Source organism: Arvicola amphibius, chromosome 7, assembly GCF_903992535.2.
Source record: "Arvicola amphibius chromosome 7, mArvAmp1.2, whole genome shotgun sequence".
NCBI classification, from domain to species: domain Eukaryota; kingdom Metazoa; phylum Chordata; class Mammalia; order Rodentia; family Cricetidae; genus Arvicola; species Arvicola amphibius.
Window position 1 is genome coordinate 94802652 of NC_052053.1, and position 27429 is coordinate 94830080.

General features: G+C 45.5%; 2 protein-coding genes across 2 annotated transcripts; both read right to left on the reverse strand.

The window, feature by feature from the left end:
* Positions 1–4047: 4047 nt before the first annotated feature.
* On the reverse strand, positions 4048–27418 carry LOC119818513 (acyl-coenzyme A thioesterase 6). Its single transcript, XM_038335964.1, has 5 exons — positions 27343–27418; positions 11778–12299; positions 7899–8101; positions 4748–5836; positions 4048–4560 (listed from the first exon to the last, which is right to left on the reverse strand). The coding sequence occupies exons 2-4, from the start codon at positions 12229–12231 to the stop codon at positions 5231–5233; spliced, it is 1263 nt and encodes a 420-aa protein (XP_038191892.1). The 5' UTR covers positions 12232–12299; positions 27343–27418; the 3' UTR covers positions 4048–4560; positions 4748–5230.
* On the reverse strand, positions 18024–27429 carry LOC119818512 (acyl-coenzyme A thioesterase 5-like). Its single transcript, XM_038335963.2, has 3 exons — positions 26821–27429; positions 21578–21780; positions 18024–19745 (listed from the first exon to the last, which is right to left on the reverse strand). The coding sequence occupies exons 1-3, from the start codon at positions 27272–27274 to the stop codon at positions 19140–19142; spliced, it is 1263 nt and encodes a 420-aa protein (XP_038191891.1). The 5' UTR covers positions 27275–27429; the 3' UTR covers positions 18024–19139.

Genomic DNA, 27429 nt, shown 5'->3' on the forward strand with positions numbered 1-27429 from the left:
ATCAAAATCACTAAATAGACCCTAAAAGTTGTTCATCAGAAAATGTGGCTTGTGTTGGTTTGTAATTATTCAGTGGGTAAAAGGAATTTGAGAGGAATTTTTAAAATAGTATTGAAATAGTTTCCTGAAGTTCAGAAAATCTGCACTCTGATAAGCATGGCTAAAATATTAACTGATGGCGAACTGGAACAAATGTGTTCTTAAAAAAATCTTTAATTTTTAAACAAAGGTGTGTATTGAATAAAAGAGAAAAAAATTTGCCTCGTATAACACTATTAATGATTGTACAAAATAGTTGCAATAGCCATTCATTGTTAGCATTTTATAAGGGTGACAGGTTTATTAGCTCAAATTAGAATTACTATTTTATCAAATTTTCATAGTCAGATTATTTCCATAGTCTTATTTCCAATTCTGATTTTGGTTGCCATTATAATTATTTGATTGGAAAACAGCCATCCTTTCCCTCACGGTATTTTTGGTTTAATAGAATAAACTTCATTCTAGGTTTGATGGTACATACCTTTAATAGAATTTGGGAGACAGATGCAGGCAGACCTCTGTGAGTTTGAGACCACTCTGGTCTACATAGAGAGTTTCAGGCCAGGCACATAAGGAGACCCTGACTCAAATCTCAATTAATAATAACAATAACAACAACACTAATAAAGTGAGCTCCTTGATTGCTTTGTCTCCTAGATATAGAGTGTATCATTTATTTCCCCAAGCCAATATATATCTCCTAAATAATTACCTGTTTAAACCACAACAATAAATCAAGTTTATCCAAAACACACTTTATTTGCAAAGCAAATAGGCCCTGTAATAAGGAGAAACAAACAGAGAACAACAGCAACCACAATAAACCCTAACTATGACTCATTGACTTATTCACTCAGCTGCTGTTCAAGGAGCACCTAAGAGACCGCAGCTCAGAGCTCAAAGGATGTGACCATCTATACTTGAACGCTGGTGTCACCTAATTGCTTGGCTGGCACAGTGCTGGGCAGGGAGGGTCCCTGAGGTTGGATGGCCCGCCAGTCTAGCTGAATACATGACCTCTGGATTTAGTGAGAGATTCTCAAAAATGAAATACGAAAGGTGAGGGCTGGATGATACGGCAGCAGGTAAAGGTGCTTGTCGCCAAGCCTGATGACCTGAGTTTGGCCGCTGGAACCTACACAGTAGAAAGAGAGAACAGACTCTCAGATGCAGCTGTAGCTTGCTTGGCTGCCTCGCAGCTCACACCTTCGTAGACAGCTCAACGGACACGACTGATTGCACGATTATCCACTAAAATAATTTGTTGTCTCGGGGTTGCTTTTAAAACTGAGTTTTTCGGCCGGGCAGTGGTGGCGCACGCCTTTAATCCCAGCACTCGGGAGGCAGAGGCAGGCGGATCTCTGTGAGTTCGAGACCAGCCTGGTCTACAGCTCCAGGTCAGGCTCTAAAGCTGCAGAGAAACCCTGTCTCGAAAAACAAAAAAAAAAAAAAAAAAAAAAAAAAAGCAAAAAAAAAAACCAAAAAAACAAAACAAAACAAAAAAAAAAACCCTGAGTTTTTCTCATGAAAGCTGAGGCTAGGGTTTCCAAGTCTGACAGGCTGCACAAACAGCAGCAAGGCTTGGATGGCCGTGTTTATGCTTTACCTAACGGCGGGACAGCATGCGAGATTCAAGATCTCAAACCCAGCCTGCTCTTCAGAGAAAAGAGACGGGAAGGGAAGCAGTGATTTCTGACTGAAAATATTCGCGGGCCACAGTCTCTAAAATCTCTCTCTGGCCACCAGGGGACACTGTTCCCTAAACGTGCTCAGTGGAAGCACCCAGGCGCTAGGACAAGTTATATCCAAGAAAGACCATTACGGTTCACATCGAAACAGTTCAATGAGACACGGAATTGAACGGTCCCGTAGCAGGGTGAAGTAACAGAAACATACAGAGGAAGTCCTCTGACTTGAAAGCCCTGACGTTTCAAAACTGAGGAAGGCACAAACTTTGGTGGGCTGTTTTCAGTTGATAGGGTGGTTTTTAAAGTTTGATCACCTTCATTTGTTAGGGGTGTGTGCGTACGTGCGTGCCATGTGTGGACGTCAGAGGAGAACCTGTGGGAGTCAGTTCTCTCCTTCCACCGTGTGAGTCCTGAGAGTTAAACCTGGGTCAGGTCATCAGCTTTGGCAGAAAGTGCTATTCACTGAGACATCTGCATGGCTCAACTTTGGCTATTCTGCAAAAATAAACTCTGTCTTCTTGTTGCCAGGCACAAGTATTAGTGCATTGTTTTGCATGTGTAAGAAGACCCAAACACTTATGGTATATGACTTTAATAGCTTTTGTTTTTGAGAAGGCATTGAACCCTCAGAATAAAACCACAGTCCTATTCTTATGTGTGTGTATGTCTTATGTGTATAAGAATGGTTCTAGAAGGGGTTTTATCAAGTTAGCAATAGTATTATTGTCAATTGAGAAACTTACAGACCACCATGCATTTCAGGCCAAATAATAGTCCTTTATTTTAGCTAGTGACTGGGAGTAGGCTATTGCCACAAAGAACTCTTGAGCTCAAAGCTCAGGGGCACAGCTTTTATCGAGGCAAAAAAACAAAAGAATGACAACAAAAGACAAAACCCAGAAGAACCATAATGACATCATTGTCAGGAGTAGGTCAGGGGAACATGGGAACATTTGTTGAGGCTATGCATTCAGAAGTTATTTTGGTTATATATCTGGGCCATGGTAAGGGTCACAGAAAGTCCCGGATGTACTACCAAAGTGGACGTGACTGTTCAGAATGATGGGGGCTGAAAAGCACTTAAGCAGGTACAAAGAGAAGTTAGGGCAAGACAGTCACTTCAGCAGTATGTTGCCTTGGATGAATGCTGGGATTGGGAAATGAGCTGAGAGACATGCTACTTTTTCTGCACTTCTTGAATCTCATACAGTGAAGAATGTGCCTATTATATACATAATCTATGTTTTCTGTTAAGTTTTGAATAAAATATGGCCCCACATTGTACACACACACACACACATACACGCACGCACGCACGCACGTGTAGGCAAAACACTAAAACATATTGTTAAGTTTAATTCCTGGTTAATGGGACTCTCCTGCTCCTGAACTAATAAGCCAATCTAACCAAATTAATAAATCCAGGTTTATTCCGAGCAAAGCACTCCTGCGTGGCCCCAGAAAAAGTTGAGGAGACCACGAGGGGTAACCACAGGTGGGGCTTTTAATGTCCTCAGGGGCGGAGCCTCTGATGGTGGGCTTTCTCAGGGGCAGAATCTGGACAGAGGCAACTCCAGGGGAGTAGGCTCGGGATTGGAGTCCCAACCTGAATATTCCAGACTCTTTGGGTATATGGATGCCAGGGGCTGGAGTGATGCTTCTCCCCAAACACATACAAAATAAATCTAAATTTTTTAAAATAAAATGAGCATATAAAATAGCCTAACTTAAAAAAATAGCATAACTTAAGAAACGATACTTTAGAAGATATAAGAAGTCTGCATTTTGGGGGCTGGAGAGATGGCTCAGCTGACTCCTCTTCCAGAGGTCCTGAGTTCAATTCCCAGCAACCACATGGGGGCTCACAACCATCCAAAATGAGATCTGGTGCCCTCTTCTGGCCTGCAGGCATACATGCAGAGTATTGTATACATAATACATAAGGAAAAAAGGAGTCTGCATTTTCAGTTGTCTAGAACGGATAACCGACTTAGACAAAAGCAAGCGCTCTATCACCGAGCTACATCTGCAGACACTTTCCTTTTTTCTGGCATTTTGAGTCTAGGTTTCAATTAAGTACCCAGTTTGGACTTCAACTAGCTCTGTAACCCAGGACGACTGTGAACTTGCAATCTTGCCTCAGCCTTCCAAGAGGCTGGGATTAAAGGACCACCAAGTCCAGCTGCACGAACCTTTTTAAATAGCCAGTGGTTAAGCCAGACATGTACTTACTTTTTGAATTGTCCGTTTGCCTTTTTCAGCCAGCCAGATGTGCATTCAAGAATATTGCGTTTATCAAGGAAAAGATGACAATAGGTTGGATTTGGTTATGTTTTATTATTGTAAAATTTATATTAAAGTGTCTAAAAACAAGAATTTGTACATATTTGGGGGTACCATGCGGTGATAATGTGAATGGGAAAAGGTCCCCCATAGAGTCACATATTTGAATACTTGGTCCAATTGCTGTTTTGGGGGATGTTGTGGAACTTACAGGATATGAAGACGTGATGGAGTAAGAATGCCACTGGGGACGGGCTTTGGGAGTCTGTAGCCTCCCCACTCCCAGCACCCTCCTTTTCTCTCTGTCTCTCTGTCTTTGTGTGTGTGTGCGCGCATGTGCGTGTTTCCTTGATGTGGATAGAAAGGTGGGGATTGTCTGATTTAATCATAACATCTCAATGCAGTATTTGCTATTTTCCCACTATACAGATAAAGATATGGAGGGTTAGAGAGATCAACAGCTTATTCAAGAGCAATCACAGAGTGACCGGTAGAGCCTGAGATGGAGCTCTACTTGCTACTATGGAGGCATCTTTGGAGAGACGACCTTTCTTTTTTTTTTTTTTTTTTTTTTTTGGTTTTTCGAGACAGGGTTTCTCTGTAGCTTTGGAGCCTGTCCTGGAACTAGCTCTTGTAGACCAGGCTGGTCTCGAACTCACAGAGATCCGCCTGCCTCTGCCTCCCGAGTGCTGGGATTAAAGGCGTGCGCCACCACCGCCCGGCCGAGAGACAACCTTTCTATCGCTTGATGCTTTTAACATGACGAAGAACTCAGGAGAACTGATTTCTGAGCGTTGCACTTATTTCACAGGTGTTGGAAATCTCGTCTAACTGCCCGGGTTAGACATCCCTAGTGTCTCTCCAGCAGCAGGCCTGTCCGGGAATGAGTTGAAGCAGAAACTCCCAGAGTTAGAATACAAGGTTTTACAGTTGACTCTCACTGGTACCTCTGAGGAAACTTTTTTTTTACTAGTTAGAATTGGCTTGCTGAGAGGTTTTGTGTATACCCAGAAAACCATGATAGTGTAAGTGTATGGTTATGATATCAGCACTGAAGAGATGGAAGCAGAAGGATCAGAAGTTCGAGGTCATCCTTGTCTACACAAGGATGTGAATATGAAACTACAAAAAAAAAAAGCCTCCTTAGTACTCTGGAAGTCCAAAGGAATTTGCATGATTAGAGCTTCACACATGGCATTTGGTTCAAAGTTGCAATGTTATATTTTGCTGCGCTTCTCAGGTATTTCACGATTGAGATATTTTTGGAAGAAAGTCTGGATTTGCTGCCAGGCATCCACCTGTGCCCTTGAGTGAGCCCTTGCCTCACCTCCGTAGAACACTGCTTCACCCAACACTGCGTGCACAGAAGCTCTGGAAGGAGGGAAGTAAGGTGGGTCGATGCAGTGGCCAGTTTCTGGATAGTAGATTACCTGGGGTCTGCCTTTTCCGTGGGCTTGTAGCCGTCCACAGGCTATATGAGCATAGGATTCACTCTTCCAGTTATGATCATCCAAGCCCACAATGAACAGGAAAGGTCCCTGAGCCCTTTCCAGTGGAATAAGACTTTGGTGGTGAGGTTCCTGCAGTGGATTGTTCCAAATATCCCCCAAATCCAAAAGGCCTGACTCCATGGTCTTTTGTTTTGTTAGGTCACAGCCGAGATCAGGAACAGACAGACCTTTGTAATACAGGGGAGCTATTGTGTTGGCCACAGAGGCGTTGATAAGGACAGTGGCCGTGATGTTCCTTAGGAAAGCAGCCATTGAGAGGCACAGGTCACCGCCTTTGGAGAAACCAAGAAGGCCGACATTCGGGCCTTTCACCTGAGGAGAGAGAACAAGTGTAGAGTTCACGAGTGGAAAGCATGCAGTGAGTTTATATTCTCCAAGTACCTGTCTCGGCCATAAGTTCTTTGTCTTCCTTATTCAATGCTCTACAAAATTGACACGTGCCCATTATAAACAAATTAATTGATTTCTGAGTATACGCACCATCTAATGTTTATACAGACCAGGTCAAGAGTACACATAAAGGCCCTTATGAACTAAACTAATGAACAAAGTGTTAAATATTTCCTCTATCTTGATGAATAGACCACCACTCGTTCTCTCTCCTCATCAGGTGAAAGGCCAGAATGTTGGCCTTCTTGGTTTCTCCAAAGGTGGTGACCCATGCCTCTCGATGGCTGCTTTCCTAAGGAACATCACGGCCACTGTCCTTATCAATGCCTCTGTGTCCAACACAGGTATTACTTAGGATGATCTAATTTTGTAATGCATCCTCTGTATTACAAAGATCTCGTTGTTCCTGATCTCAGCTGTATGTGTATATACATGTGTGGATGGATGATCAAGTTAAATTTAAACTCTTAGAACTTGCTGGGCGGTGATGGTGCACGTCTTTAATCCCAGCACTTGGGAGGCAGAGGCAGGTGGATAACTGAAGTTTGAGGCCATCCTGGTCTACAGAGAGAGTTCCAGGATAGCCAGGGCTACACAAAGAAACCCTGTATTAAAAAAAAAACAAACCCAACCTCACTCATAGTTCTATATTAATGTAGCAAGAAGAGCCAGCCATGGACACCAGATCCTGGATCCCAGCCCACTTTCCTTCTCTTTCCATCACTGCTTCTTTTGTGCACCTTAAAGGGCCTTCATTATGTGTGGACACACAGCTTACATGTTTAAAGTTAGGGGCATATGTTCTGGTCAACAAAGGGAAGGGGCAAGGGCTTAGACACATGGTCAGAGATGCCAGCCAGAGAATGTGGGAGCTCCACACCCCCAGAGTGTGGTTAAAAGCATATGAGTTCCAAGCAGACAAGTTTCCTTGGCTCTTCAGACTCCTCACCCCGTGGGAAAGAGTCCAGCCAAAGGAAGACCATTGCGTGATAATGTAGAACAAAGGTCCTAGGCCAGGAACCACTCTTGATCTCTTATTTATTCATCTAGGGCCTTATCTCCCTTAATAAAACCATCACAATCCCTGATCATCTGGCTGGCCTACAGCTCACAGAGGTCCTCCTGCCTCTGCTTCCCAAAGGCTGGAGTTAAAGGTGCAGGCTACTCTGCCTAGCTCATTTAGGTTTTAATAGCTCTGCCTAGAGTTGTCTTAGTCAGGCAGGGTTATCACTCCTGTGATAAAACTCCATGACCAAAAGGATCCTGGAGGCGGGAGCTGATGCAGAGGCCATGGAAGGGTACTGCTTACTGACTTGCTCCTCACGGCTTCCTCAGCCTGCTTTCTTCTAGAACCCAGGACCACCTGCCCAGGGGTGGAACCACCCACAAGTGGCTGGGCCCTCCCCCATCAGTCACCAATTAAGAACGTGTCCTACAGGTTTACCTTCAGCCCAGTCTTAGGGAGACATTTTCTTAGTTGAGGTTCCCTCCTCTCTGATGACTCTAGCTTGTGTCAAGTTGACATTAAACTAGCCAGGACAATAGTATTCATCACATAGCATTGATGAGAATCCTTAATATCATCAAAACGCCATTCCTATTCTGCTGTCACCAGTGGTCTCAAAGACATCTCTTTTTAGTCAAGCTTTCCCCACTAACAACTTATATTAATGTTAGCAATGAGGAAAGTCAAGCCTCTGAGATGTCAGCTGCCTTGCTTGGGCAATTGTGGGAGGAAAATTCAAGGCTAGCAGTTTCTTAGTGCAGTGCTTTAGAGTTATGGTAGTTAGGAAAGAAACTAAACAGTCAAATCTTAAGAGATAGGAAAGATGGGTAGAAACAGGAACAGTCTTAGCCACTGTTGAGGAACTGCTTGGCTCTCCCTTCGTATCTCTAACACCTAGCATCCTGACAAGGCTTTTGGCTCTGGCCTTGAGTCCACTCCCCTCCCCTCCTTTGTATTAAGAACAGCACTGGACCCCACCTTTGGATGCTGCAGCAGAAAGGCCACGGCTTCTTCAAAGTACTCCAGGTGCACATCACTCAAATATTCAGGGAGGTCTTCAAATCTGAAGTAAGCCAGAGCAAGTACCGCAAAACCATGCCCAGCCAGGAGGCTGGCTCTGTATTCACAGAGGCCACCGCCACTTCCAAACAAATCGATGATCCCCGGGAACCTCCCCTTGCCTGCGGAGCACAACACAGCACATCACATCACAAAACGACTCAGCTGCTCAAAAGAGATTTGGGGATTCAGATTTTGGCAATTAACAAGAGTCTTTGAAGTCAGAAATGCGGTGGCTGGAAATATCTGTGAATCAGGACCCCTCCTACTTTATTTATTTGGAGACATGATCTTACTACATTGTATATGGTGGCCTGGAACTTGATCCTCCTGCCTCTACAGCGGAGTTACAGATGTGTGGCACCAAATCTGGCTTTTTTTTTTTTTTTTTTTGCACAGGGTCTCATTATGTAGCTCTGGCTAGCTTGGAACTCACTATATAGACCAGACTGGCCCAAACTCACAGAGATCTGCCTGCCTCTCCCTCTTGGGATTAAAGGTGTACACCACTGTGTCTGGCTGGCTGTTTTTAATAATCTACAGAGAAAAAGAAAAGTGGAACAAAATGTTTTCCCCCCAGAATTTGTCATAAATAATAATAAAAAATAAAGTTTAAAAATAGCACATGTCTTCCAACCACTTTTTTCAGTTTCCTCAGAGAGTATCTGCAAATGCTCCATATGTTCACTCGGGGTTACTAGAGGGTCTTCCCCTCTCCTTGTCATCTTTTCTACCTTTAAAGAGGGCACCCTGCACCTGCCAAGTCTCAGATGTGTTCTCCCTGGTGCCTTAGCCTGTATCTCCTTCTCAGACTACCTGCCACACTGTATTCTCTGGATAAGGGTAATTTTTATTATGCTATAAATTTTGCCCCAAATTTTGGTAGGTACTATCTTAGTTTCTTTTTCATTGCGTGATAAAAGCACCATGACCAAGGCAACTAATAAAAGAAAGGATATAATTTGGCGCTCACAGTTTCAGAGGGTTGGAATATATAATAATCCCGGGAGGGGCTGGTATGGGAGCGTGGCAGCAGGCAGTACTGGAGCAGCAGCTGACAGCTCTTTTCTTGATCCACAAGCACAATGTGAAGAGAACGGAGAATACTGTTGCCTTTTGCAGCCTGGAAAGCCGCCGCAGTGGCACACCTCCCTCAACAGGTCACACCTCTTACTCCTTTCAACTCTATCAACTGGGGACAAGGTATTCAAATATATAAGCCCATGGAGGCCATGCTCATTCAAACCAGCGCAGGCCACACAGTAGACAATGAAATTTTCCGTTTGTTTTTCTTTTCTCATTCTCTCTCTTTTTTCTTCTTCATTTCCTTCTTGTTCTTTAAGTCTCATGCAGTGCATGCTAGCCTCAAACTTGCTTGGTAACCCAGGATCTTGAGCTCCTGATCCTCCTGCCCCTGCCTCCGGGGTGCTGGAATTTCAAATGTATGCCACCACACTATTTAAATAATTTACTTGGAAATCATGTTGTTTACTTGTCCTTAATGAAAGGCTTTATAACACTGTGGTGGTTTGAATAAAGATGGGCCCCAGAGGTCCATATGCTTAGTCATCAGGGGGTAGCACTATTTGAGAAGGATTAGGAGGCGTGGCCTTATTGGGGGAAGTGCATCACCAAGAGTGGGCTTTGAGGTTTCCAAAGCCCACACGAGGTCCAGTGTTGCCCTCTCTGCCTATGGACCAGGATGTAGCTCTCAACTACTGCTCCAGCTCCTGCCCACACGCTGCCATGCTCCTCATCATGATAATGGACTAAACCTTGGGAAATGTAAGCAAGCCCCCAATTCAATGCTTTCTTTCAGAAGAATTGCTTCGGTCATGGTCTCTCTTCACAGCAACAGGGCAGTGACTAGGATAAATACTCTTAATGGATAACTGAATCAGGGTGATTTTCAGAGCTCCTACTAAAGTCATGCGGAAGTCTCCAGAAACGGAGACAGAGAAATGGAGTAGGATTCCATTGCAGAGTTCCCACTGTGCCAAGCAGCCACTAGTTCAGGTTAGAAAGTGCCCAAGAGCTGTAAGAAAGAGGCCTGTTCTCTTACTTTGTACAACAACCACCAAATTCAGTTTCAAAATTCTGTGTACTGCCGTGACTCTAGCCCTTTTCTGTGATTGGAGGGGTATGCCAGTGACTGTCATTCTACTGTTTACATAGACTGCACCCTATTTTCTCACACCAGGGTTTGCCAGCATCAGCACAGTATCCATGTCTTAGTTAGGCTTTCCATTGCTGTGAAGAGACACCATGACCACAGCAGCTCTTATAAAGGAAATCATTTAATCAGAACTGGCTTACAGTTCAAATTAGCCCATTATTGTCATGGTGGGAAGCATGTGGCTTGCAGGTAGACATGGTGCTGGAGAAGGAGCTGACAGTTCTACATCTGGACTCACAGTCATCAGAAAGAGACACTGAGTCACGAGGCCTGGCTTGAGCTTCTGAGAGCTTGAAGCCACTCCCTAGTGATGCACTTCCTCTAACAAAGCCACACCTACTCCAATAAGACCACACCTCTTATTTATTCAAACCACCGCAATCCACTTGTGTATGTATGTGACATGCATGTGAGTATTTGTGCTTGTGTGTGAATGTGAGAGTGCCCTGATGTGTGTGTTGTAGGGTCTAGCTATGACAGGCTTATCAGAGACTACTCAGGTACCACCCAGGAACAGACTACATAAAAGAAATACCTAATCTTCTGACCATTGCATATTGGATCACCTGGTGTCCCTTAGCCCAGCATACACCCGTCCCCTTTTCACCAGGGCACCCCTAGACAAATGTGTTTGTGTGTTGAGGTCAAAGGTCAATATTGGGTGTCTTCCTCAATAGTTCTTTCGTTGTTGTTGTTTTGAAACACGATTCCTCTGTGTGACAGCTCTAGCTGTCCTGGAAATAACTCTGTAGACCAGGCTGGCCTCGAACTCAGAGATCCACCTTCCAAATGCTGGGATTAAAGGCATGTGCCACCACCTCTCAGCTTCAATAGTAATGCACCTTACTTTTGGAGACTAGTTCTAAGCCTGGAGCTCACTGCAGGCTAGAATGGCAGGAATTCTGTCTGTTCTTCCGGGCTGCGGTTATAGGCATCGAATCTGGTGCCCAGCTTTTAACATGGGTCCTGAGGGGCTGAGGACCACGGTTGCCAAGCAAGCACTTTGCCAACTGAGCTGTCTCCCTAGCCCACTGTATCCATTTGGAACAAGATCATTTTGTTCTCGGGCTGTTCAGTATTTGGACTCTACCCTCTAGATAGCAACAGCGTTTCCTGCCTTCATTTTTGACAAACAAAAATCTCCCCAGATATTGCTAAATGTCTTCATGGACCGGCAAAAATAAAAAAAATCACCCTAGGCTGAGAAGCATCATCAGCTTGTTTACAGTTGGGGGAGGACTGCCAGGGACATTCACATGCATTTTAATGATTAGGGTACACTGTGTTCATTTGTGGGTGTAAGGATCTTTGAAAGTTTGATGAGAAAGGAGGCCAAGTCACTATTACTACAGGCAGAAGTTATTGATTATATCGGTACTTAAAATGCACCCACATTGGGGCATTTAGTGGATTTCATTACTGTAAAGTTGAATGCCCTCTTCAGCATAACGCTGAGGGATTCACGGTGCCTTAAGGGATGAGACTTGCTAGAAAATTTTCCATTTAAAACGACTGGCAGGCTTTGGAGTGCGGAAGTACTACAATTATGTGACTGTCCCGCCAGGTTTATGCAGGATCAGAGATCAGTCTAGGCTGAGAGCACAGACCTGAGGGCTGCTCACCTGGAGGCAGGAAGAGCGTGGCGCGCACACGGCCCTCGCGCACGGGCACGCGCCGCACCCCGGGCGCCATGAAGTGACGCTCGTGCACCGCCCGCGCCAGCAGCCGCCCGCCGTCGGGCTCGTGGCCGTCCAGCACCTCCAGCTCCACCACGAAGGGCGTCTGCACGTCGCGCTTGATCAGGCGCCAGAAAGGCCGATCGGGCTCCATGGCCCAGAGCAGCCCCATGGGCTCGAGCCCCGCGAAGCTGCCGCCTAGCGCGGGCGCGCGCGCCAGGTCCAGCTCGCCGTGGGGGTCGGCGCGGTAGCGCGCGTGGGAGCGGAAGAGCGCGCCTTTCTCGTCGCGCAGGGCGGCGCGCAGCGTGACGGGCTGCTCGGGGGCCAGGTCGCGCACGGAGATGCTCAGCGGCTCGTCCCAGCAGCTGCGGCCCGCGGGCTCCAGGCTCAGCGTCGCCATTATGACAGGACTGGCGCTGGAGCCGGAGGCCTTGGGGAGCTCCACGCGAGTCCGGAGCGGAGCCTGGCCTGCTGTGGAGCCGTCCTGGTCGGTCTCTGGGAGGTCCCGAGTCGTGGGTCGTGCTTCTCAGGGAAAAGAAAGACAGAAACCGGGCTGGTGTCTGCAGGCTGACAGGGGAGGTCAGAGTAGCAGTGAGGTCAAGTCAGGCCACAAGATTCTGCTCACGTGATTGGTAGTGACACTAGGTGAATAAGCTCCAGGCAAAGTCCTGTCCTTGCTAGATTAGGTAGCAGGTTTTTGCAAAAGTAAACAAACAACTTTTACTTTCATTTTAGGCTACTTTTGCTACTCTAGGGAAATATGTAATGTTGGATAATTTATAACAATTTTTTTTTGTTTTTGTGTTTTTGTTTTGTATTTCAAGACAGGGTTTCTCTGTAGCTTTAGAACCTGACCTGGAACTAGCTCTTGTAGACCAGGCTGGCCTTGAACTCACAGAGATCCATCTGCCTCTGCTTCCCAAGTGCTGGGATTAAAGGTGTGTGCCGCTAACGCCTGGCAAGAAAAAAAAATTTTCTGATAGTTTTGAGTTCTGGAAAGTCCAAGTTGAAGTGGGAGGCCAGTATTTGGTCACATGTCATTTGCTAGCAGAAAGCAAATAACACTCAAATTTGAGTGTAATGACCCAGAGACAGGAGGATCATTATAATTCAAAGCCAGCCTGGGATACATAGAGAGGTCCTGTTTTAAACAAACCCACAGACAAAGCATGCAAGAAAAAAAAATGGCTAAACTCAGCCTTCAAAGAGAAAACTAAAGATAACCCACACCTGCTATAACCCACTCCATTTACCAGCAAAGAGTCCTCTCTAAGTTTCTACCTACCAGTGGTTAAGTTTCTACCACACAAGCTTTGAGAGACACTTTGAAACATAGCAAATTACATACGAGAACAGGTCAATTGTGTAAAGAGAACTTATATACACAATTGTGCGGTCATATCCTTATAGAGACAAGATCCAGGCTGGTTGGTGATGGCACATGCCTTTAGTCCCAGCACTCAGGAGGCAGAGGCAGGAGGATCTCTGTGAGTTAGAGGTCAGCCTGGTCTGCAAAGCAAGTTCTTCTGCTACAGACATTTTTTGTTTTCTTTCCAAACCTGTTTTAGTCAGGTTCACATTACTGGAATGAGATATCCAGGATATTAATTTATGAGGAGAAAATGTTGAACATTTCTGTAATCCAGTCCAAGATCTGAGTATACCAGATGGCAAAATGAGGTCCACCTATGTATACATCACAAGTTAGAAAGAAAGACATTAGGATTCCACAGCTCCACTCATGGGCACACTCCCAGTGGCCCAAAGATCTTCTAGAAGTCACCACCTTTCAAAGATCTCTCTCTGTCTCTCTGTCTCTGTCTCTCTCTGTCTCTCTCTGTCTGTCTCTGTCTCTCTCTCTCTCTCTCTCTCTCTCTCTCTCTCTCTCTCTCTCTCTCTCTCTCTCTTTCTCTCTCTGCCTCCCAAGTCCTGAGATTAAGGGCATGTGCCACCACCACTGCCCAGCTTCAACTAGGAATCTCTGAATTTTTCTTTTCATCTCATTGTGAAGCCTTTTAATCTAAAATTTTCTGTACATATCAGAGGCATCATTTGTGACACTGTGTCCGCTTGACGTTATTGTTGGTACCTTGGTTATAACTGCTATCTTGTATATGTTTACTCTATCACATACCCCAAGAACTTAGGACGAGCAGAGTCATTGAGACAGTCAGCTAAGCACGCTGTGCCATCTGCTGCTGCTCTGGTTGTTTTTTAACTGAAAATAATAACACAGAGAGGACTAGCTACAGTCCAGTTCTCATGGCCTATTTTTGCCAAACGTAGGTCATAAAACCTTTATTCTATGATTGGATGCAAAACATCTTCCTGTCATGTTGCTTCTCAAGACATGTTTCTGTCTGTAAGTCTCTAGGAAATTTTATCCGGTTTACTTCTGGAACCGTCTCTTTCTTTCTTTGGTCTCCTGGTGTCTACCATGTTTGGCTTCAGTTGTGGTACATCAGAGACAGGTTTGCTGAAACACACTGCATGCCTCCTGAGTGCAAATGACTCGGAAGCTTTGGTGGGACATTTTTCATTATTTCCGTTATCCTAAATTCAAGTGACGTGAACCTTACAGTGTCTCAGAGTTTGTCCACCTAGCTACCACAGATCTGTAAGGAAAACAGGGTGTGCTTTGTAATCATCCGTGCCTTGATTTTTTTAGATATATTTTCTGAATTGTAATCTTTAGGAAAAAAATCCTGAGATTATCTTATTTCTTCTAAATTGGCATACAGTATTCTCAGATACCAAGTGTGAGCGTGCTAGTGAGAATATTTTTTATTGATTTTATTGAGCTATGCATTTTTCTCTTGTCCCCTCCTTTCCTCTTCCCTCCCCTTCAACCCTCTCCCATGGTTCCCATGCTCCCAATTTACTCAGGAGATCTTTTCCTACTTCCCATGTAGATTAGATCCATGTATGTCTCTCTTAGGGTCCTCATTGTTGTCCAAGTTCTCTGGAAGTATGGATTATAGGCTGATTTTATGTTTAAAAACCACTTATGAGTGAGTACATGTGATAATTGTCTTCCTGGGTCTAGGTTACCTCACTCAGTATGATGTTTTCTAGCTCTAGCCATTTCCTACAAAATTTCAAGATGTCATTATTTTTTTCTGCTGTGTAGTACTCCATTGTGTAAATGTACCACTTTTTCTTTATCCGTTCTTCAGTTGAGGGGCATTTAGGTTGTTTCCAGATTCTGGCTATGTAAAACAGTGCTGCTCTGAGCATAGCTGAGCACATGTCCTTGTGGTACGATTGATCATCCTTTGGATATATACCCAAAAGTGGTATTACTGGGTCTTGAGGAAGGTTGACTCTTAATTTTCTGAGAAATTGCCACACTGATATCCAAAGGGGCTGTACCAGCCTGCACTCCCACCAGCAATGCAGGAGTGTTCCCTGTACCCCACATCCTCTCCAGCATAAGCTATCATCAGTGTTTTTGATCTTGACCACTAGCGAGAATGTTTTTCTAAATTGTCTTTGGTCACTGGATATGTGATTAATCTTGAGTCTGTGGCTCTGATTGCTGCTGTGTTTTTCAGAGTTGTGTGCTAGTTTTCCCAGTAGTCTTCTACACCTGTCAACAAAGACTCAATTTCCAGGTGTTGATTTGCATGGGATTTTGCTAGACACTTCATATTCTGTATTACATTCTTTATTACAGAGACATTTGCCCTTCATTCTGTTGGGGGAGCTGCACACCCACAGTACAGTCCATCATGGACACACTTCTGTTGGCTTGTTGCCTCTGAGTTAACCTTAAATCTCATCACCCACACATGGACCTGGGAAATGCAGAACTTGGTTGATGTGGGATTCCCCTCTGTATGCTGTGCATATGATTTATTACCACTGGTTAATAAAGAGCTGCTTTGGCTTATGGCAGGGCAGAATATAGGTAGGCAGGAAGACAAAACTGAATGCAGGGAGAAAGAAGGCAGAGTCAGGCAGATACCATGTAGCTGCTGAAAGAGAAAGACGCCAGAACCTTATTGGTAAGCCACAGCCTCGTGGTGATACACAGATTAATTGAAATGGGTTAATTTAAGATATAAGAGCTAGCTAGGAATACGCTTGAGCCATTAGCCAAACAGTGTTGCAGTTAACATAGTTTTTGTGAGATTATTTGGGTCTGGGTGGCCGGGAAATGAAAAAGCAGTCTCAGTTTATGCTCAGTGACTTGGTGTGTGTGAAACCTGCCCTGCTGCACAGAGCAAAGGTAGTAAGGGAAACAGAGTCTGAGAGACAAGGCAGTGCCCTGGCCAGAGGACAAAATGAGCCTTTGAGATAAACTGCCTTGGCTTCCCATCCCTGTATCATCTGATGGCTGCAGATGAAGGGAAGACAGCTTAGGATGCCCGTCCACCATCCTCTCAGGTTGCCAGCTCTCTGAATAAGATGTGGTTTAAAGATTGAGTTCCTGCATCTGCCTCTTGGATGCCCTGAGTGACGGGTTGCAAGGATGCAGCTGTCCCTGTCTTTTCTTTTCAGTCTACAAGGCTGCATTCTCGGCCTGGAGGCAACTGAAGCACCCTGTGTGAACGCTTGGATGTGTCAGTGTTGGACCTGATTCCAGGCTACTGCGCATTCAGGATAGAGCGAAACAATTTTGCTCCAACTTCTGAAAACTGAAAGCTTTACTTCTATTGTGTTCATTATAGCTGCTCCAAGGCTTAAAGTTTCGCCCATTTTCTCTTTTTTTTTCCTGCCTATCTTGGAACTTCTTTTTTTTTTTTTTTTGGTTTTTCGAGACAGGGTTTCTCTGCAGCTTTTTTAGAGCCTGTCCTGGAACTAGCTCTTGTAGACCACACTCACAGAGATCCGCCTGCCTCTGTCTCCCGAGTGCTGGGATTAAAGGCGTGCGCCACCACCGCCCGGCTGGAACTTCTAATTTAAAGGGAAAACAGAGCAAAGTGGGAACACATACACATGCACGCACACATTGTTGTGTGAAGTTAAGGGCTGGTTGTCACCCATGTATCTTTCCCCAGTGATCCTCTTGTCTTCACCTCCTGTAATGCTGGGATTACAGTTATGAACCACTATGCCTGGCAAGAGCCAGGTCTTAAGTATGTTTCCTGACCCACTCTTTTAGGTAAGTTATACACACAGTGCTTTTTAACATCTCCCTCCTCCTGCAGCCTGCCACAAATCCAGAAATACTATAACAGGAGTGAAAGAAGAGCATCCCTCTTTCCCCCAGGGCTTTGGCTACTGTCCTGGAGAGCTTCTGGATAGGCACTGGAAAATTCACAGCACACGGATGAACTTCACACACATGTGCATTCTGTTGGGTTGCGTGAGACATGGCAGACATTGATGAACACCTGGCTTTTGTGAATAAAGAAAATGAGGAAAGACAGATTAAGGACTGTAGCTTCACACAGAGGGGAGAGACTGGAGGCTGCTGAGCTGTACCTCCACGCTGACTGTTAGAAACTTCCATAAGATGCACTTCCTTACCTTTAAAACGAAGAGCATATTAACCTTCAGACTGGCCAATATTCAGTGACTAGCACACCATTGGTGACGAACAGAAGGGCCACTTTGCATTTCAGTGACAAATTTCTTAGAGAAACAAATTAAAAGGAGGGCACATTAATTTTGGCTTGATTTCAGAGGGTTAGCGTCGTCACTGATGTCATGGGTTCCTGGCCTGTGAGCGAGTGCACCATGGTGGGAGGGTATGCAGGAGCAAAACATTTCCCAGTTAGGAAGCAGAAAGAGGTGGAAGTGGGCAGGACAAGCTGCATCTTTTAATGGAGTGCCTCCATGACACACTTCTCCAGCGAGGCTTCTCTTCCCAATAATGTCATCAGTAATCCAACAAAGGATCAAGTCATTGATTAGGTCAGAGTCCTAGAGATAAGATCATTCCCCAAAGCCAATTCACTGGCAACCAAGTCTTTAACACAGGAACCATGGAGGATATTCCTGTTCAAACTGTTTTTGAGAGTCAAAAGGAAAATATCAGGATTTGATTGTCTTTTAACAAATAAAATTAATTGGTGGTGGCCCATGCCTTTAATTCCATCACTCAGGAGGTAGAGGCAGGCAGATCTCTATGGAGTTCGAGCCAAGCCTAGTCTATAGAGTGAGTTCTGGGACAGTCACACAGAGAAACCCTGTCTCAAAAAACCAAAATAAAATAAATAAAAGTAAAGAGTCAGAACACAACAATAACAAATTAAGGTACTTTATTTTAAATACAGTTAAGGGCTTAAGAAATGTAAGTTTATTGAACTATTTATAACCCGTGGTCTCATTTTTACATATTTTTATGATTATCATTGTGAAAAATTACAGTCCCAATCTATTTTATCAACTTTTGAAGCACTAAGGCTGTGTGCCTATCATATTAACAGAAACCCAAATATAGTCTCTTTGCTAGAAGGATCCTTATTCATTTGAAAAGATATCAGAAAGTTAGATGTATATTTGCTTTAAATATTTTATCAGTTTTAGATTTAACCAGTAAATAGTTTGTAACTAAAGTGCTACGACTTACTTTCTAAGAAGGGGAGCTCAGCCATGGCATTATAATGATTTTGATATTACAGTTGTTTGCTGGCATTCACGGGGGGTTGGCTACCTGGACCCCAAAACTGCTATGATTTACGTACTTGATATAAAATGGTGTGGAATTGGTATGTAGTCTGAAAATCTTTAAAACATTATGATCACATCCAGAATACTTATGTCCCTAAGTGTAACACAAGTGCTGTACAAAGAGCTCCTAAATCGTCACATAGAGTCTAAGGAATAATGGCCGGAATAAGTTTCAAATAATTCAACCCATGGGCGGTAGAATCTGCCACGTGGATCTCACAGACACGAGGGGCCACTGCATATACTTTCTTGTGCAGTAGTTACAGATTTATTTACAGTCATCTAGCACATAGTGACTGGACCACGTTATGTAGGAGGCACAGCCAGTCCATGTTGCTCACTTCTCCTCCTAGAACTGGAATTGTCAGTCACATGCTGTGCCAGGGAGCAGATATGCTCCTCAACCTCTCAAGTTTCTTTTAAACCACTGCCCTCTAAGGGAGAGTGGGATAGCTCAGCAGCTGAGTGCTAGCCTACCATGCAAAGACCCTGGGCTCAATCTTCATTGCGATCATAAAGTAGGAACCACCGTGTCCTCAAACCAATGAGGACACAGTCCATAAAACCTTTGTGGGTGGGGAAACTCAAGGCTTTATTAAAAGGAGACAAAAAAATATATGCACATCCTAACAGGGGCAGCCATTCTCAGGAGGGATCAAAATCAGAAAACTAACTACTCACAGAAAATCACAGTTTTGCTCGGATTGTCCTCGCTTCAGAACCCAAATGTTTGTGGAAGAAAGTCTGGAGTTGCTGCCATGCATCCACCTGGGCCATGGCATGAGCCCTGGGCTCCCCACCAAAGAGGACAGGCATGTTAAAATTGGCATGTAAGGAAGCCTTGCACCAAGGGAAGTAAGGGGGTTCAATATAGTGCCCCACTTCTGGGTAGCTGATGATCTGAGGCTTCTCCTTGCCATGGGCCTGTAAGCGTTTGGAGATCTCATTGGCAAAGAACTCGCTCTTCCAGTTGCGGTCATCCTGACCCACAAGGAACAGGAAGGTGGTGTCAGACCTTTCCACAGGGATGATGCTCTTCTGGTCAGGGCCTTCTAGAGGAGAATTCAGGGCTTCCAAAATATCTTTAAGGCCATCTTTGGTCACTCTGATTCGATTCATGTTAATTCTCAAAGGGGGCAGGGTCTCATCCTTGTAGTGCAATGTTCCGGCAACATTGGCCATAGAGCCATTGATTATGACAGCGGCTGTGATGCCCTTCAGGAAAGAGGCCATGGAGAGGCAGAGGTCAGCTCCTTTGGAAATCCCCAGCAGGCCAATTCCCGGTCCCTTGACCTAAGAAAGAGACAGAGAAAAGAAAGGGAACGAGTGCATCTAGAGGGTAGGGCAGTTAGTGGGGCCAAACTGTGGATGGAAGGTGTCCCTGAGCCTGACTCTCACTCTGCACCATCTGGGTTTTGAAGGGTGATTAGGTCTCTTGAAATCCTTAGCGGTAAGATGAGGCTCAATGCTAAGTCCCACCTGCCAGCTCCCAAATAACCACACAGAGATTTCTCATTCATTATAAACGCTTAGCCTTAGCTTAGACTTGTTCCTAACTAGTTCTTATAACTTACATTAAGCCATATCTTTGAATCTACATTCTTTTACATGGCTTGGATACCTGTCTTCTGTGCTGCCCATCCTGCTTCCTCTGTGTCTGACTGGCGACTCTGCCTTTCCTCTTCCCCCAGATTTCTCTGTCCCAGAAGTCCCGCCTACCCTCTTCCTGTCTAGCTATTGGCCATTCCACTTTTCATTAAACCAGTCACATTAACACATCTTCACACAGTGTAAAGGCATAGTTCGCAACACCGTGGTCTACATGAAGCTTGAAATGAAAAATAACAGGTACATTCCTAAGCATGAGTTTGTCAAAGGAAGCATGTGGGCAAGTCAGGAAAACGTTTTCTTTTCATCTGTGATGTATTTACAGTGGTGGGCACTATATTCATATGGGTTTATGATCATCCAGCTAGCATCACAGTAAACTGAGGTAAGATTCTGGTTATGAGTAAGAGTTCAAGATGCATGTATAGGTACTGGGGAAGGGGAGAGGCTTCAAACAAAACATTTCTTATACAAACTAAGAACTGTTTTTTAAAAGAGGGTTTGGGGGGAAGAAAGCAGTTTATTCAAAACCACTGACAGGCTTTGGAGAGTGGGGACAGGGTTACTGAAGTTACACAATTTCATGATTGTAGGGCCAGGCAATGGGTCTATGTGGGACCAATGAGGAGACTTTCATTGTAATGTTTACAATACCATAAGCTCCCAGACAGCAGCTCTACTGCCTCTAACAGGCAGGCAGGCTTTCGTACCATGCACAGTGAGGCTCTTCCCGCCAACTCTTGCTTCTGCTATTCTTCCAGAGTGGCCTCTTATATCCTTGTTCACACTGAATAATTTTCTTTCTTCCACAGCCAACCCTGCCTTGGCCCTGGTCTTCCTCCCTTGTAGCCCCCTTTTAACTCCTCTATTGTTTCCCAAGTGAATGGCATTTATCCGTTAATGGTAGGTCCTGTTGCAGGGACTTATTAGTCATTTAGCGCTCAGAACAAAACCAAGGGATGGAGACACACTCAAGCATAGCAATAATGCTGCTAAGGGACCCAGCTCTTCTGTGGTATGCCTGAGTCAAGCCAGATTTGTTTTAGATTGTGTGTGTGTGTTTCCGTCTATGTGTGTGCACAGCACACACTCAGAAGCCAGAAGATTGACTCCTACATCCTGGAGCTGGACCAACAGGCAATTATGAGCCACATGACCTGGGTGCTGGCAACCCAACTTTGGTCCTCTGGAAGATCAGCAATTGGTCTTAATGGCTGAGTCACCTGGTCAGCCTGGTATCTTCCACTATATGCTGACTGTGCCCGTGTCCCAGGAGGCTCCCTTTCTAGCATAATACAAGACCTCACTTCTCTCTGAGGTATTTCATCATCAGACTGCCTGACCAGATCAATGCCCTGAAATATCACCCAGTTTACACATTTACTTTGACTTCTACTTTGAAAATTAAGATTTGATTGTCTCACAACGCCTCAGGAACTGGGTTGAAAATCTTATCTAGGTGGGTGGATATTTTAGGAAAATAGTTTCTAAACCAAAAGACAAAAATAACAACCAACCTGAGGGTGACTAAGCAGGTAGTTCACAGCTTCCTCAAAGTACTCCAGGTGGATAGTGCGCATGCCCTTGGGGAGGTCATCGTAGTTATAATAAGCCAGAGCCATGACAGCAAAGCCCTTCCCAGCCAGCAGACTAGCCCGATACTCCAGAAGGCCACCTCCAACTCCGAAAAGGTCTATGATCCCAGGAAAAGGTCCATTTCCTTAGGAAAAGCAAAAAACAAAGCCAGTAGTCCTCAAATGAATTTAAAAATTTGTTTTTTTCATGTACATGGGAGCAAGGAAGGGAAGTTATAGGAATCCAAACCTCCTCTCCTACTCTGAGAGAAGACCTCATTGGATATGACAACAAAGGGGCCCATAGCTTCTGAGTGACAGGAGAGGGAGAGGTAGCTTACTATTTTCCAGTATCCTTATCGATTGCTTTCTTAAATCTATGACCTTCAAATACGTTCTCTTACTTAAATCACCCCAAATGTCTTTTTGATTCTTATAATAAAAATATGATCATTTAATCTTTCAGCTATTATGATATGAATGCCCACTATTGTTATATCAGCAAAAAAAAATCTTTAAAGGAATTCTATATCTTATGCAATGTCTGTAGATTCTGTCCCAAGGCTTGTGATTTTCTTTTAGAAAATTATTTTAAAAGGTTTCTTATTAGCCGGGCGGTGGTGGCGCATGCCTTTAATCCCAGCACTCGGGAGGCAGAGGCAGGCGGATCTCTGTGAGTTCGAGGCCAGCCTGGTCTACAAGAGCTAGTTCCAGGACAGGCTCTAAAAAAGCTGCAGAGAAACCCTGTCTCGAAAAACCAAAAAAAAAAAAAAAAAAAAAAAGAAAAAAAAGAAAAAAAAAGGTTTCTTATTTTATGTGAAATAATGTTTTGCTTGCATGCTTATGTATAGTACTTGTGTGCCTGGTACCCAAGGATGCCAGAAGAGATAGTCAGAAAGCTATAACTGGAGTTACAGATAGGTGTGAGCTGCTACGTGGTTGCTGGAAATTAACCCATAGCCCCTCCAAGAGCAACCCATGCTTTTAGCCACTGAGCCATCTCTCCAGCCCAAGGCTTGTAATTTTCAGGTAGGCATCTGTCTTAGTTATGGTTTCTCCTGGTATGAAGAGACACTGTGGTCATGGGAACTCCTAAAAAGAAAACATTTAATTGGGTGGCTTGTTTATAGTTTCAGAGGCTCAATCCATTATCATTATGATGGGGAGCATGGTGGCATGCAGGCAGCAAGCTGAGCTGAGCTGTGCTATCACATTATTTTTTTTCTTAAACAGGGTTTTTTTGGTGTATCTTTGGCTGTCCTAGAACTCACTCTGTAGACAAAGCTGGCCACGAATTTACAGAGATCTGCCTGCCTCTGCCTCCCGAGTGCGGGGATTAAGCGCATGTGCCACCACTGCCCAACTGAGATATGCTACTACATCTTGCAGGCAACAGGAAGTGGACTGAGATACTAGGCAGTAATCTGAGCACTGGAAACTTCAAAACCCGACCCCACAGTGACACACTTCTTCCAATAAGACCAGACCCACTCCAAGAAAACCACACCTCCTAATAGTGCCACTCCCTAAGTGAATATAGGGGCCAATTGTTGGGAGCAGTGAGACCCCAGATCCTGAATTTCTTGTAATCCCCTGATCTGAGTGCCTACGGCTGCTCTGAGCATGAGACCTTCAGGAGTTCCTGATGGCAGGAGAGTGGTTTCTGGTGGGTTTTGCTGAGACGTGACTATCTCTATATAATTTGCCCCTGAAAACAATAAAGGGAGCATTCTAGGGGAATTCAAGGATGACTCGCTCTCTCTCTCTGTGTGTCTGTGTATTTTAACCTCCAGCCCCTTGCCCGAAGCTCGGTAACTGGGTAAAAGCGCATCGAATGCAGACACGGGGGCGCAGTGCGCGGCAATTGGAGGTCTCCACCGAGATTTCAGCAATTGGAGGTCCCAGCCGAGATATCAGGAACTAGGGAACGCTGAGAGGTTGCCCTCAGAAGGTGAGGGTGGATTGGGGTATATGTGTTAATCCTGAAGTCCTTAGCTCAGTTTGGCAGCAAATGGAACTCCAACCGAGAAAGAGGGGTAAAGGAACAGGGTTGTCCCCGGCCGGAGGGGACGTATATATTGGGGAAAGATAGAATGTATATAGCTTTTAAAAGAAAGATAAATGAGTACAGACGTATGATATGTTGATTGTGTTGTCTTTTGTGTTCTGGACTGGAGAAAGACATTTGATTCTAGGAACTGCTAAGAAAGGTATCTTGACTTTAAAATATGGGCTTAAGAATTTGATGTTCTGGGAACGAGGTTCTGTTTTTGTCTTCACAGATGATAACCTGAGGATTTATTCGAGATTCATGTGGTTTGAATCCCCGAGACCTTCTGAAATGTTGCAGTAAATACCCCCAAGAATGCAGCGTCCCTCTTAGCAGGAAGTAGCCAGACAGATTGACAACGCCCAAATTCCCTAAGTGGGGCCCCTTCAGTGGTTTCAGAGCAGCAAGCCTGCTTCCCTGAGTTCTGCTCCACTCCATGCACCAGTTTGGACCCAGAACGAATGCAGCTGGGGCTAGAAGGCAGCTGGAGCAGAGCTTTGCTAGTGGCGGTGGTGGAAGGCACATTGCCTCAGCCCAGTCGGTGCCTAGCCTGGCGGATGCCACAGCAGTGCCAGAAGTATCAGCAAACGCAACAAGTGCTGGGGCTGAGACAAGCTGGAGCACAGACCCCACTGGGCTGCCCGAGAACGCAGCAGCGGGGCAAGGAAAAGGCAGTGGCAGTTCTAGGCTCTGCAGGCTGAAGAGTCTGCAGCAGAGCGAATTTAAATCAAGAGACTGCCCTATTGTAGGAGCAGGTGGACTTATGGCTAGTACAACAAATGTCTTGTTCATTATTCCATTTGTATGACATCTGTTAATATCGCTAATGCATCTTATGTGGTGAAACAACTCAATGGTTATTTGAATAACCCTTGAAATGTTACAGTTAGCACACCAGATTGTACTGTTTAGCCAAAGGGATGGTTGAATACCATAGCTCAAATGGGAGGCTGGGTCCAGTGGTGACTGGGGACCCTACTGCTGGCAATCTTAACACCTGTTGCCATCGGCATTCATTTCTGAATCCTGTGTAAGATCAGACAACCCATGAGAATGCAGCATACGTTCACTTAGCAGACGCAGGATCAGCTGGGCTGCTAGGGAAGCCAAAGAGGTGCACACCTTTATTAACATAACTTGGAAGTTCGAGGTAGGTGGACTGCTGTGATTTCAAGGCTGTCCTGGTCTACAAAATGAATTCATGGTCAAGCCAGGAATGTTTCACGGAGAAATCCTGTCTTCACTGAGGCGTCTTCAGAGGCCACAGCTTCATCCTCCCAGTCGGTGGGTTCTCCAGTCTAAGCTCAGATCAGGGGATTACAAACTGTATACTCACGCCCCTACTTTCCTCCCTACAAGCCCTCCCATATATCCATCCTTGCTCTTTCAAATTCAGCCTCTTTTTCATTAATTCTTATTACATACATATATGTATATGAATATACACATAAATATAGTCCGTATACTGTCACTTGTATGTATATTTTCAGGGTGAACCATTTGATATCGGATGACTCTTTCCTGGGGAACACTATTGCTCTCACAGAACTCCTTAGTGGCCTTTAGTTTTGTGTGTGGGGCTGAGGCCTTGTGCTTTTCTCTGACCTCATCAGCATGGCTATGCTGCTGCCCTTGTTCAGCTCATCTTTAGGCAGCTACGATGGTGAACTTCATGGGTATAGAGTAGAAACTCTTTAAATCATAGCAGGAGTTATATATTCTTATTTATTTGATCCCCCAATTTGTATTCTCAAATATAAGACCTCCATGCACTCAGCTGACAAGAATGAATGGGCCACGGGGGTATGGCAGGTGGGGTGTGTTATTTAGGGGACTGCTGAAGGAGCAGTGGTTTCTGACTGCTCCCTGGGGCCATGGCAAAGCCACTCCCTAAAGTCCCGAGTCTGTTATGGTCACACACCTCTGTTCACTTGAGGGGAAGAGGGTGTGTGGGAAATAATACGAGGAACCAACAGTCTCTGGGATACTTGAATCTACCTGTCTTGCAGGCTTAAGTTGCTCTCTTGTGTTCCCTAAAAGCCAGTATTCTCCTGAGGAGATGCTGTCACTCTCCTGAGTACAGGTTCAATCAAAGTGACCAAAAGGCTGTGTGGTCAGGAGGGTCTTCAGTTTTATAAAAAATTTAGGGGGCAGATGTTGGGAGCAGTGAGACCCCCAGATCCTGAATTTCTTGTAATCCCCTGATCTGAGTGCCTACAGCTGCTCTGAGCACGAGACCTTAAGGAGTTCCTGATGGCAGGAGAGTGGTTTCTGGTGGGTTTGCCTGGGGCATGGCTTTCTCTATATAATTTGACCCTGAAAACAATAAAGGGGACATTCTAGGGGAATTCAAGGATAACCCGTGTCGCTGTCTCTCTGTCTATGTGTGTCTATTTTAACCTCCAGCCCCTTACCCGAAGCTCGGTAACTGGGTAAAAGCGCATTAAACGCAAACATGGGGGCGCGGTGTGCGGCAATTGGAGGTCTCCACCGAGATTTCGGCAGCCAATTACATTCAAACTACCACATCAGGTTATTAGAATAGGAAGGAAACACAAATGCCCATGAGGAAGTCAAGGAAAGTCAACATGGTAATCTCTTATCAAAGACCCTTTAGTGCTGATGGATTTATCCGTGTTACTGCATTAATATGTAGCCTTCTATTTTAAGGCTGTTTGCCAGAGCTGATTACATTCCTTCCATCATCTGCAGCAATATTGGGGCCATCAAAACGTGCCGCACTAGAATTTGTTGTCGGATATTATTTTAAGATGTTACATTTGTATGTAGTGACCATTTGTCTTAATAGTGCAAAGATGTATTGCATGCTCTTATATTATAGTAACTCTGTGAACACCTGATGCTCTAATAAAGAGCTGAGAGGTCTATAGTGAGGCAGGAGAAAGGATAGGCAAGGTTGACAGAGAGAATAAATAGGAGGACAAATCTGGGAAGAGGATCAAGGAGCAAGACCTAGGAGAGGAGGACTTTGAGGGACAGCCACATGGCCACCCACAGAGTTAGAGTGAAAGTAAAATATACAGAAGTAAGAAAAGGAGAAAGTCCAGAGACAAATGGTAGACAGGGAAGAAAGGGCCAGGAGCTGCACCTGGCTCCCCAAGGGAGGGCTGCTCACCTGGAGGCAGGAAGAGCGTGGCGCGCACACGGCCCTCGCGCACGGGCACGCGCCGCACCCCGGGAGCCATGAAGTGACGCTCGTGCACCGCCCGCGCCAGCAGCCGCCCGCCGTCGGGCTCGTGGCCGTCCAGCACCTCCAGCTCCACCACGAAGGGCGTCTGCACGTCGCGCTTGATCAAGCGCCAGAGCGGCCGATCGGGCTCCATGGCCCAGAGCAGCCCCATGGGCTCGAGCCCCGCGAAGCTGCCGCCCAGCGCGGGCGCGCGCCCCAGGTCCAGCTCGCCGTGGGGGTCGGCGCGGTAGCGCGCGTGGGCGCGGAAGAGCGCGCCTCTCTCGTCGCGCAGGGCGGCGCGCAGCGTGACGGGCTGCTCGGGGGCCAGGCCGCGCACGGAGATGCACAGCGGCTCGTCCCAGCAGCTGCGCCCCGCGGGCTCCAGGCTCAGCGTCGCCATTATGCCAGAACTGGCGCTGGAGCCGGAGGCCTTGGGGAGCTCCACGCGAGTCCGGAGCGGAGCCTGGCCTGCTGTGGAGCCGCCCTTGTTGGTCCCAAGCCTCAGACAAGACAAGGACACAGTGCGTTGGGCGGCTGAGGTCAGAGTAACAGTGA